General features: G+C 37.3%; 2 protein-coding genes across 2 annotated transcripts; one reads left to right on the top strand and one right to left on the bottom strand.

Annotated features, from left to right (window-relative positions):
• Positions 1-912: 912 nt before the first annotated feature.
• On the bottom strand, positions 913-4,515 carry LOC149190099 (omega-6 fatty acid desaturase, chloroplastic-like). Its single transcript, XM_089412036.1, has 10 exons — positions 4,476-4,515; positions 4,219-4,262; positions 3,920-4,120; positions 3,669-3,812; positions 3,376-3,527; positions 2,485-2,610; positions 2,045-2,222; positions 1,752-1,870; positions 1,511-1,625; positions 913-1,347 (listed from the first exon to the last, which is right to left on the bottom strand). The coding sequence occupies exons 1-10, from the start codon at positions 4,498-4,500 to the stop codon at positions 1,186-1,188; spliced, it is 1,266 nt and encodes a 421-aa protein (XP_089268162.1). The 5' UTR covers positions 4,501-4,515; the 3' UTR covers positions 913-1,185.
• An 860-nt stretch (positions 4,516-5,375) lies between these two features.
• On the top strand, positions 5,376-8,904 carry LOC149190098 (omega-6 fatty acid desaturase, chloroplastic-like). Its single transcript, XM_089412037.1, has 9 exons — positions 5,376-5,598; positions 5,697-5,897; positions 6,005-6,148; positions 6,290-6,441; positions 7,207-7,332; positions 7,595-7,772; positions 7,947-8,065; positions 8,192-8,306; positions 8,470-8,904. Exons 2-9 carry the CDS (start codon positions 5,802-5,804, stop codon positions 8,629-8,631), a joined length of 1,092 nt encoding a protein of 363 aa, XP_089268163.1. The 5' UTR covers positions 5,376-5,598; positions 5,697-5,801; the 3' UTR covers positions 8,632-8,904.
• Positions 8,905-12,682: the final 3,778 nt, after the last annotated feature.

The following is a 12,682-nucleotide window of genomic DNA, read 5'->3' as shown; positions in this document are numbered from 1 at the left end:
AGTGACCTGCCTTGAAGAGAATTTATGATGTATAATTTAACATTGTTCTAGGAGAGAATGTGGATCTAGGATTCACTTATTCTTATTTTATTGTAAGAGAGGTTGAGCTAAAATTCTATATAAAGAGAAGCCCTCTCATTTGTTGAGGATGGTTGGATTTGGAAGGACATCCCCTTCAAGCCTAGTCAAAAATCTGTCAGGAGGAAGAAGTTAAGGGGCTTATTCAATGTAAGGTTCACCGTTTCTATGTCGTTCACCGTTTCTCATCTCATAGGGCTGAATTTGATCGCTGGAACTGTGTCTGTAAAATCTGTTGTAAGGGACTATATTTAAGGGTAGTTATGCTCCAGAAAAAGGGAAAAGGTTGAGGTGAGATCTTCCTTCTTCTTGATGTTTTGTTATTGATATACGACCACAAGCGGAACATGAGCAAGATTTTAGAATGTTGGTATATGACCATAATCTTGAAGAGTGAAATAAAATTCATCTATTTTCGAAGTGCAAAAAAGAAGAAAGGAAGTCATCTTGAACCTAATTTGAGGAAATCCTCAATGTGCATCTTGTCTTTTTCACTGTGGTTCACAGACACTAAGTGGCCGCTACATCACAATATCCCTGAGCAATAATCCAGGCAGATCCACCTGAAGGGATCTACCCGCTAGCCTAATATGCCAGGGCTAACCCCAAGGACGTCGAGGAGATTTGACTCCACCCTTCCAATTGGCAAGATACTTAGCAACAAAAACTTGACCAACTGAGCTATCCCTTGAAGCTAATATGCATCTTCTCTTAATTGCATTTCAATGCAATTTAATATCCACGTGGATCATTCATTGCTTTGCACTTATCCCGAAACACAGTATATGAAGATACCATTGTTCTTTAGGTATAGAAAACAGATCATACTCTTAATCACAGTAAAACAATTAATATATTTCATAATCATCACTCATAAATATCGCAAACATTTTGAAGAATCTGTTAAATCAACGAAAGTTGGGGGCTCAAGTGGGGTGCTCCCTTGGGCACATGAATTCTATGGAAAAAACCTTCATCTACCTATAGCATGGAAATTCCTCCTAATTTCCTTATGCTTTAGTGTATGATGATCCTGTTCAACAAGAGCAAACATCAATTCGTAGGTTGTCGGCAAGGTCATTGGTGTAATAGAACTATCATTACATCTTATGATGAGTTTGGCATCAATCTCCTTAAAAGTCTGAGGACTTTTGACTCCTCTTGTGCACCTTCATCCATAGCCACATAATTCTTGTCCTCGTCATATATATGACACTTTGTCATTATTGTCTTCATTAATCGCCAATTCCAGTGGGCCTCATTAAGATACTGGTCATACATACCACCCAAAGAAAACCCATTAATGAAGAAAATAAAATGAATCTAAGGATCTGTCCGCCACACATTACCTTTCTAAAAGCCATACAAGTCAAAAAGAATGCCGGATGAGATATAGTGTACATTTTTAATTTTAATTTGAAAAAATGTATACCTTGCCCCAGTTTTGGCGGAGGGAATCCTGAGCTAACTGTAGATTATAGCTTGGAATTCTTTGAGAAATATGATGGGGAATATGAACATTAATGTCATGGCACAACAATTCAATCCTGCAAAATAAATATATGAGTGATCTGCAAAGGCCTCATTATCCTGACACACACAAAATAATAAGATGAAGAAAAACAAATTGAATGAAAATAGAAAAAGGATGAATTAGTAAAATTGAGCATCACCAATGTGGATAACTGCAATGAACTGTTCCACCTAATTGAGCTTGTGTAGCATTCCAGTGTTTGGGATGTTTGAAAGGTATATGAGGTGTTGTATGATGGACCATAGTAAAAGTACTCATCTGCACAATTTCATGTCAGAAAAAGGCACACAAAGAATGCCACAAGCTTTAACGAATCCTTGTACAATTTCAGAAGCAGTAAATTAAATAAACTACATAACCAGTAGAAAATCATAGGACGAACATGCCCATTTGAATAGAGTTGATGACAAATATGAGAGAAGAGAAGTTTACCCAAAAGTGATATCCAAGCCATGGCATGAGCCAAAACTTGAACCAGCCTATAACTCCTGTCTTGTATATTATCAGTGGCCATCCAATAGCCATGAATGCAAAGACCCAAGTCAAACTTATAAGAACTTTCTTTCTTTCATATGCTCTAAATTTGTTCAAATCAAAGTGGCAATTCAACCTGTCATAAAGCAGAAAATGTGTGTGGGTATAATAGAGTATGATACAGACAAAAGCTATTACGAGATTGGATTCATCGTTTTTCATGCTTCCTAGGTGAAGCTCTCAGCATAACAAAGGAAAAACAAATAGAAAACGTCAACTACATTCATTTAATCTTATTTGTCAAAGATCATCTTGAATTAAATGGTACATCATGCCCTATCGTACTGTAATATGGACATCCGAGACCATTAAGATAGTCCTTTAATATAGATGCATACCAGTGACCAACTGATAACCATGGACGTAATGGACCAAATCCAGCATCAAACAATGGCCTCAAAGACAGCGGTAAACAGTCATAATTTTCCCTTAGCAATGGGTGCCATGAAGTGTCTTCACCTCGCCTAGGCACAAAAGAGTCACAACTTATGTCAAGGTGCAAAGAAATTAGTCACAGATCATATCAATATCCAAATATTAGTAACTGTTCTTGTCAAGGTGCCATTACTGGACTATAAGTGTAAAATTAGTGATCCGCTGTCAAGGAGGAACCTTCACTTCTCATCTTTTTCTAGGTGGATTGCAGGAAATCTCTCTCACACACATATAGAGCCAGCCTCCAGGTCGACATGCATGGAATAATGCACAAACACCAAATATTTATTTTCGTTTGAGTATGCTAGATACATATTTGTCCATAAGTTGAGGCTTGGCAGATATGTTCTTCACTTAGGTTTTTGTTATTTAATAACTGTTTATGCCAAACCATTCTACAGGCTGAACTGGTAGCAACTATTTATCCAATGGCTAATATTGTAGAAAAAATAATAAACTCAAGTAAGAATTCCACTCTCACATAATTGCATCAGGTCCATTTAATCTCAGATGAGTTATCATATAGACTGTAACTTTTTCTGGAATGTAGGCTAAATACAAACAACTAAAAGGACTCATCATTGTCTAGAAAAATCCAAAGTAGATCCTCTCTAAGCATACTAGCAGATTCGATAATAATTTGCTTCCTTACATGCAAATGAGAAAGAAATGAAACTATTTGTTATGAATTATAGTCAGCATTTTAACCAAATTAAACAAATACCATTTGCTTCACTAATTTCCCTCTGTTCAAACTTCACACATACAGAGAGAGAGAGAAAGAGAGAGAGAACATGTTTGTCTTGGCATGATGTCTGTCATGCTTGATTCGCCATGGTTCATATGGATAGATTAGAGGTAAGAAGGCCAGCGTCCCAACAATATCCTCTATCATCTTGTTTTTTGAAAAGCACTTGTGTGCACAATAATGTCCTATCACAAAGAACTACAAACAAAAACAATTAGCAGAAGAATACAAACAAAAAAGGCATGATGACAAAATTCCCAACTTGTACAACTCCTCTTTTCAAAAATTAACATGCTCACTGTCATGAAAGCATCGTTTGATATATAAAAATAAACTGACCCCAGTGATTGCAGTTCCAGCCCATGCCCAAGCAAGAGGGAGGAGGTACCAAGGTGCTCTTGATATGATATAAATCCCTAGTGAATAAGCAGTAACTGATGTAACTACAGTTCTCCAAGCCTTAAAATAGTTAATCTCAAATGCCTGTCCAGGTATTACAAAGCAGAATTAGGTGACCTTAAAATACACCACAACTTGCACGTCTAGAGGATTTGTAATTACATGTCAAAACAACTGAGACAACGAGATACCTCCTGAGGTAGTGTATCAATGACATGCTTCAATGTCACATTATCAGGAACAGGCTCCCCAATTTGGGTAAATCCATAATCTTCAGCAAGGTGCATTCTTTCCTCTTTGTCATTAACTGGAGGTGGAGGAATAGGAACAGCCACAGCTGAGATGAATCTCAATGCCTTCTTCCTTAACCCACATAGTTGGGTTGGTGTTCTCTGTTCAGGTTACCAACAAAGTAACGTTTATGGCATTTAAAGAATAGCAAGCATCAGCGAAAATTCAAATACTGGGAACAGCGGAGACAGAGATGTACTTCGTTATTGATTGAATGACTCAAATGCCTTCCTGAAATGATACCTGTAAATCAGCTCTCTTTTATTAACACATCAATATCACAAAAAGTGGGCAATTAGTGCAAAACAAAACAAGAGGAAATTGAATGCATGGGCAAAACCCCACATAAGGTATTGCATGTTTAGTTTTTAATCTAGTCCAGTGAGTTAACTCAAGTGGTTGAGTGCTGTGCATTACAAGCAGGAGGTCATGGGGTCAAGTCCCCGGGATGGCTACCTCTGTGTATATTATTGGGCCTCATTCAATGTCCGGGCTAGGTTAGGTTGCCAAAAATTGCAACTGGCCAGTTCACCCCGTTTACCATCCTCAAAATCAGAAGTGACCAGAGAGTTTCCTTGGGATGTGCATTCACTGGAGAAAATTAAAATTAGATTAAAACTAAAATACAAAAATTGCAACCGGCCAGTTCACCCCGGCTACCATCCTCGAAATCAGAAGTGACCAGAGAGTTTCCCTGGGATGTGCATTCACTGTAGAAAATTAAAATTAGCTTAAAACTAAATTAAATATTCCTTGCGCATAAATTTCAGATTTGGTTATGCTGTTAAAATTAAATTCTGCGTATAAAAGTTATTGGCACTCTAAATCAATTTGTTGGGCTTAGAAAATCTAACATCACACCTCAACTCAACAGATAAGCCAGAAATAAATCAGATCAACAACCTATCACAAAGGCATATTGCTTCTCTCAGGGACAAACAACACTCCAATCACTGGAGCAGTTAGGGAATCACAACCTAAAACCTCTCAAAGGACTGGAATGCTTCAACCATTGAAGCTCTTGGGCATCATAACCACTGAAATCTTCCAACAGCTCCCACTCACAGGCAGCACCCTTCTCCATGCACTGATTCCTAAAAGATTTCAGATCTGCAGCTGTGATACCATGTTAAATTTCAAATTCATGGTAAACAGACCACTCCTACAAACCCGAGGCAGTTTAAGGAAAGAAAGCATCTCAAAATTGCAAGTAAGAATGCTTCTGATTTTGAGGATGGTAAACGGGGTGAACTGGCCAGTTGCAATTTTTGGCAACCTAACCTAGCTCGGACATTGAATGAGGCCCAATAATATACACAGAGGTAGCCATCCCGGGGACTTGACCCCATGACCTCCTGCTTGTAATGCACAGCACTCAACCACTTGAGTTAACCCACTGGACTAGATTAAAAACTAAACATGCAATACCTTATGTGGGGTTTTGCCCATGCATTCAATTTCCTCTTGTTTTGTTTTGCACTAATTGCCCACTTTTTGTGATATTGATGTGTTAATAAAAGAGAGCTGATTTACAGGTATCATTTCAGGAAGGCATTTGAGTCATTCAATCAATAACGAAGTACATCTCTGTCTCCGCTGTTCCCAGTATTTGAATTTTCGCTGATGCTTGCTATTCTTTAAATGCCATAAACGTTACTTTGTTGGTAACCTGAACAGAGAACACCAACCCAACTATGTGGGTTAAGGAAGAAGGCATTGAGATTCATCTCAGCTGTGGCTGTTCCTATTCCTCCACCTCCAGTTAATGACAAAGAGGAAAGAATGCACCTTGCTGAAGATTATGGATTTACCCAAATTGGGGAGCCTGTTCCTGATAATGTGACATTGAAGCATGTCATTGATACACTACCTCAGGAGGTATCTCGTTGTCTCAGTTGTTTTGACATGTAATTACAAATCCTCTAGACGTGCAAGTTGTGGTGTATTTTAAGGTCACCTAATTCTGCTTTGTAATACCTGGACAGGCATTTGAGATTAACTATTTTAAGGCTTGGAGAACTGTAGTTACATCAGTTACTGCTTATTCACTAGGGATTTATATCATATCAAGAGCACCTTGGTACCTCCTCCCTCTTGCTTGGGCATGGGCTGGAACTGCAATCACCGGGGTCAGTTTATTTTTATATATCAAACGATGCTTTCATGACAGTGAGCATGTTAATTTTTGAAAAGAGGAGTTGTACAAGTTGGGAATTTTGTCATCATGCCTTTTTTGTTTGTATTCTTCTGCTAATTGTTTTTGTTTGTAGTTCTTTGTGATAGGACATTATTGTGCACACAAGTGCTTTTCAAAAAACAAGATGATAGAGGATATTGTTGGGACGCTGGCCTTCTTACCTCTAATCTATCCATATGAACCATGGCGAATCAAGCATGACAGACATCGTGCCAAGACAAACATGTTCTCTCTCTCTTTCTCTCTCTCTCTGTATGTGTGAAGTTTGAACAGAGGGAAATTAGTGAAGCAAATGGTATTTGTTTAATTTGGTTAAAATGTTGACTATAATTCATAACAAATAGTTTCATTTCTTTCTCATTTGCATGTAAGGAAGCAAATTATTATCAAATCTGCTAGTATGCCTAGAGAGGATCTACTTTGGATTTTTCTAGACAATGATGAGTCCTTTTAGTTGTTTGTATTTAGCCTACATTCCAGAAAAAGTTACAGTCTATATGATAACTCATCTGAGATTAAATGGACCTGATGCAATTATGTGAGAGTGGAATTCTTACTTGAGTTTATTATTTTTTCTACAATATTAGCCATTGGATAAATAGTTGCTACCAGTTCAGCCTGTAGAATGGTTTGGCATAAACAGTTATTAAATAACAAAAACCTAAGTGAAGAACATATCTGCCAAGCCTCAACTTATGGACAAATATGTATCTAGCATACTCAAACGAAAATAAATATTTGGTGTTTGTGCATTATTCCATGCATGTCGACCTGGAGGCTGGCTCTATATGTGTGTGAGAGAGATTTCCTGCAATCCACCTAGAAAAAGATGAGAAGTGAAGGTTCCTCCTTGACAGCGGATCACTAATTTTACACTTATAGTCCAGTAATGGCACCTTGACAAGAACAGTTACTAATATTTGGATATTGATATGATCTGTGACTAATTTCTTTGCACCTTGACATAAGTTGTGACTCTTTTGTGCCTAGGCTAGGTGAAGACACTGCATGGCACCCATTGCTAAGGGAAAATTATGACTGTTTACCGCTGTCTTTGAGGCCATTGTTTGATGCTGGATTTGGTCCATTACGTCCATGGTTATCAGTTGGTCACTGGTATGCATCTATATTAAAGGACTATCTTAATGGTCTCGGATGTCCATATTACAGTACGATAGGGCATGATGTACCATTTAATTCAAGATGATCTTTGACAAATAAGATTAAATGAATGTAGTTGACGTTTTCTATTTGTTTTTCCTTTGTTATGCTGAGAGCTTCACCTAGGAAGCATGAAAAACGATGAATCCAATCTCGTAACAGCTTTTGTCTGTATCATACTCTATTATACCCACACACATTTTCTGCTTTATGACAGGTTGAATTGCCACTTTGATTTGAACAAATTTAGAGCATATGAAAGAAAGAAAGTTCTTATAAGTTTGACTTGGGTCTTTGCATTCATGGCTATTGGATGGCCACTGATAATATACAAGACAGGAGTTATAGGCTGGTTCAAGTTTTGGCTCATGCCATGGCTTGGATATCACTTTTGGGTAAACTTCTCTTCTCTCATATTTGTCATCAACTCTATTCAAATGGGCATGTTCGTCCTATGATTTTCTACTGGTTATGTAGTTTATTTAATTTACTGCTTCTGAAATTGTACAAGGATTCGTTAAAGCTTGTGGCATTCTTTGTGTGCCTTTTTCTGACATGAAATTGTGCAGATGAGTACTTTTACTATGGTCCATCATACAGCACCTCATATACCTTTCAAACATCCCAAACACTGGAATGCTACACAAGCTCAATTAGGTGGAACAGTTCATTGCAGTTATCCACATTGGTGATGCTCAATTTTACTAATTCATCCTTTTTCTATTTTCATTCAATTTGTTTTTCTTCATCTTATTATTTTGTGTGTGTCAGGATAATGAGGCCTTTGCAGATCACTCATATATTTATTTTGCAGGATTGAATTGTTGTGCCATGACATTAATGTTCATATTCCCCATCATATTTCTCAAAGAATTCCAAGCTATAATCTACAGTTAGCTCAGGATTCCCTCCGCCAAAACTGGGGCAAGGTATACATTTTTTCAAATTAAAATTAAAAATGTACACTATATCTCATCCGGCATTCTTTTTGACTTGTATGGCTTTTAGAAAGGTAATGTGTGGCGGACAGATCCTTAGATTCATTTTATTTTCTGCATTAATGGGTTTTCTTTGGGTGGTATGTATGACCAGTATCTTAATGAGGCCCACTGGAATTGGCGATTAATGAAGACAATAATGACAAAGTGTCATATATATGACGAGGACAAGAATTATGTGGCTATGGATGAAGGTGCACAAGAGGAGTCAAAAGTCCTCAGACTTTTAAGGAGATTGATGCCAAACTCATCATAAGATGTAATGATAGTTCTATTACACCAATGACCTTGCCGACAACCTACGAATTGATGTTTGCTCTTGTTGAACAGGATCATCATACACTAAAGCATAAGGAAATTAGGAGGAATTTCCATGCTATAGGTAGATGAAGGTTTTTTCCATAGAATTCATGTGCCCAAGGGAGCACCCCACTTGAGCCCCCAACTTTCGTTGATTTAACAGATTCTTCAAAATGTTTGCGATATTTATGAGTGATGATTATGAAATATATTAATTGTTTTACTGTGATTAAGAGTATGATCTGTTTTCTATACCTAAAGAACAATGGTATCTTCATATACTGTGTTTTGGGATAAGTGCAAAGCAATGAATGATCCACGTGGATATTAAATTGCATTGAAATGCAATTAAGAGAAGATGCATATTAGCTTCAAGGGATAGCTCAGTTGGTCAAGTTTTTGTTGCTAAGTATCTTGCCAATTGGCAGGGTGGAGTCAAATCTCCTCGACGTCCTTGGGGTTAGCCCTGGCATATTAGGCTAGCGGGTAGATCCCTTCAGGTGGATCTGCCTGGATTATTGCTCAGGGATATTGTGATGTAGCGGCCACTTAGTGTCTGTGAACCACAGTGAAAAAGACAAGATGCACGTTGAGGATTTCCTCAAATTAGGTTCAAGATGACTTCCTTTCTTCTTTTTTGCACTTCGAAAATAGATGAATTTTATTTCACTCTTCAAGATTATGGTCATATACCAACATTCTAAAATCTTGCTCATGTTCCGCTTGTGGTCGTATATCAATAACAAAACATCAAGAAGAAGGAAGATCTCACCTCAACCTTTTCCCTTTTTCTGGAGCATAACTACCCTTAAATATAGTCCCTTACAACAGATTTTACAGACACAGTTCCAGCGATCAAATTCAGCCCTATGAGATGAGAAACGGTGAACGACATAGAAACGGTGAACCTTACATTGAATAAGCCCCTTAACTTCTTCCTCCTGACAGATTTTTGACTAGGCTTGAAGGGGATGTCCTTCCAAATCCAACCATCCTCAACAAATGAGAGGGCTTCTCTTTATATAGAATTTTAGCTCAACCTCTCTTACAATAAAATAAGAATAAGTGAATCCTAGATCCACATTCTCTCCTAGAACAATGTTAAATTATACATCATAAATGCTCTTCAAGGCAGGTCACTCTTTAAAAACAATGCATTATGCATGAACACGGGTTTGAATGAGTCCTTATGCCACTTGTTAGTCTCCTAGGCAAAGCACTTCCTGGCCTGCGTGAAAAGTTTAAATATTTAGTCACAGATAAAGAGCATTTAACTCCAGCCTGTGGTTATCAGCACATAGTGATTACAAAGCAGTTTGCTTCTGTAAGATGATTGAAAAAATTGGACCAAACCAAAATAATATAAAAAACGGGAAAGGTCAAATATATAAAAGGGAAACTAATCAAGCACATGAGATAAGGAAAATGTTGCGAAAAAAAGGAAGAAGTTAGAAGTATACATTTTGTGTGGATGACTATAAGAATACCTCTTTCAATATGTCGATGTTAATATCAGAAATGTGAAAACCATCTTTTGCACATGGTTTGACACATTCCATTCCTAATTTTCCTTCCCGACGGGTTACCTTCATGTAGTTAGAAGTATACATTTTGTGTGGATGACTATAAGAATACCTCTTTCAATATGTCGATGTTAATATCAGAAATGTGAAAACCATCTTTTGCACATGGTTTGACACATTCCATTCCTAATTTTCCTTCCCGACGGGTTACCTTCGTGTAGGGAACTGTTGTGGATGCATAAGGATCAAATTTAACACCACGAGTTTGGACATGTTCCTTGTTCATTGTGAGAACCATTTGATAACCAGTGGGATCATCACCTACTTTACCCATAAATGCTACTCTACCTCCCAACCTTACAAGTGCAATAGTAACATTGGATGGTGGTCCTCCCGGTGCCCTGAAAAATTCTGGAGGACTCATCAGCCCAACCATACAAGGCCTTCAGTTTCTCTACTGCAACCTACGACTCTGGTTGTTGACTTTTCTTTCTTTATACACCAAGCCATAGATTTGTATTGAATATAAATGTCTGTCTAAATGGATGCTTTCATGGGTTGCATATAGGTACAACATGGCAGAGGATTGCGCAGATGATGACGATGATAAATCATCAATCAATGAGCTACAAAAAGCGACTGAGGAGGAGCTCAATCTGCACAATTCCTTGGCTGAGGTACAATTACATACTATGTTTTGCTGAGTTGTGCTTTTCTCTAAGATCAGATCATTATGTGTAGTTTCTGTTGCATAAGCTTCCATATATCTAGTGCGATGCCTTGTATCTGAAGTTAAATGTGACTTTATGAGTTAATTGGTATTTGGATTCTCTGCTAGCTCAATGTGGTTTCCAGCTGGAAAAACGTTTTTAAACTAATTCCCCTCTCTTTAGGGTCGGTAGTCATCAAGAAAAAATAATCTGAATTGTATTCCATGCTTAAGACTACTTTAAAAACAGAGATTTCTGTTTTATTTCCGTGTCAACCCTTTCTTTAATATATATCTATATGTGCCCTCTTCCAGGAAGCAATGTTTTAACTTTTGCCCAATTATTAGTAATGAAATTGTGAGTTTAAAAAAATTTATGTTCTGGACTTGCATGTTTTGTAATGTTATGTTGTTTAATTTGAAAGATGGAATTTTCTCTGAAGCTTAGAGTCTTCATGCTTTGGCTTGATAAACGTGACAAAAATTGTTTGCAAAATCTTTTTATATTATTGTCTGAAACTTACACTCTTCATGTTTTGGCACAATGAAAGTGACAAGAAGTTTTTCTAGATTGCAGCATGCAAAAGCACATCTGAATGAGAGGGTTCTGCTAGAAGGAAAAAACAAAATTTCATTGAGAGTTTAAGAAAAACTTGATTCCCTTGAGTGTAGTTGGCAATCTTTATTGGATGTTGAGAGTTTTCCCACAGAAACTGGGATCACAGGGAAATTGGGAAAGAGACCACAGCTTCTTCAGCAATCTCCCATTCACCAACCCTCTGATAAATCCAGTGCTCTCATATATATGTGTGTGTGTGTTGTGCCATACATGAACTCTTAAGAAATTTCAAAAGCCTTCACCTAATGCAATCCTCCAGGTTTTTCAAGACACCAGAGAAAACTACTTACGATCAGTTTCTTAAACATGGAAATTTTACAACACACTGCTTCCAAAACAGCCATCCAAAAGGTCATTACTATAATAGCTTGATTAGAAATAGATTGAATGAGAAGGTCCAGATGGTGTATTCAATCATCTCCATCCATCTGTTCTGCATCCTCAGTGCTTACTTGGACAATATAACAGCCTTCATATTTATCCCTTGCAGACGTGCTGAAAGGATAATGACATGGAAATTTTCCTTGCTTCTCTGATTCCGTCCAATGATGGGCCAGCTGCAAATTTTCCTGATTGAAATTTCCATTTGACCTCTTTGCAATGTGTTTGGAATCTCTTATCACCTGTAGACAATTTAAACCTTTCTCTATTGCTATTTTCAGAATCTACCAAAAAGCATAAAGTTCTGCTCTGTTGTTTGATCCATCTCCTACAGCTCTTCTTTGAAACTGATCTCGTAATTGTCTCTTAAAGTAATGCCTCATGATCCACAATAGCTGGGATTACCTTGACAAGCCTCGTTGAAATAACTCCACACTATTGTTATATATATATATATCTGGGGATCTTAGTATTATTGGTTTCTTTTCCTTTAAAGGTGGCTGTGTCCCTTAATATGCATATCTATTCTTGTGTCAAACTTGATTAGTAATAACATCTTTGTTTTGAATTCTTTTCATTTCTTGCTAGCCAAATAGCTTAAGTCACTGTACAAGGACAGTCTGATGCCCACACGCAGTTAATACAGAATGTATTTTAAAAACTAGAATTTAGCTTTGTAGTGCTTGAATCATCATTTCATGTTGGTTTTCATTTGTTAGTAGCCAGATCATTTCTCTTACAATATGATTGTAATATCTTTTGTTTCTCTTACAAT

This window comes from Pinus tabuliformis, chromosome 3_1, assembly GCF_031772625.1.
Source record: "Pinus tabuliformis cultivar Carrire ecotype Pingquan chromosome 3_1, CPIR1, whole genome shotgun sequence".
NCBI classification, from domain to species: domain Eukaryota; kingdom Viridiplantae; phylum Streptophyta; class Pinopsida; order Pinales; family Pinaceae; genus Pinus; species Pinus tabuliformis.
This window is presented reverse-complemented; position numbering and strand designations above follow the sequence as displayed.

Bases quoted from the DNA above. Each gene is read 5' to 3' on its own strand.
- LOC149190099 (XM_089412036.1), bottom strand. From the start codon at position 4,500: ATGAGGCCCAATAATATACACAGAG. The intron at 4,263-4,475 runs GTAGCCATCCCG...GCTGATTTACAG, and splicing joins GCCCAATAATATACACAGAG to GTATCATTTCAGGAAGGCAT. The intron at 2,223-2,484 runs GTATGCATCTAT...GCTTTATGACAG, and splicing joins TGGTTATCAGTTGGTCACTG to GTTGAATTGCCACTTTGATT.
- LOC149190098 (XM_089412037.1), top strand. From the start codon at position 5,802: ATGCACCTTGCTGAAGATTATGGATTTACCCAAATTGGGGAGCCTGTT. The intron at 5,898-6,004 runs GTATCTCGTTGT...ATACCTGGACAG, and splicing joins TTGATACACTACCTCAGGAG to GCATTTGAGATTAACTATTT. The intron at 8,066-8,191 runs GTGATGCTCAAT...TTTATTTTGCAG, and splicing joins CATTGCAGTTATCCACATTG to GATTGAATTGTTGTGCCATG.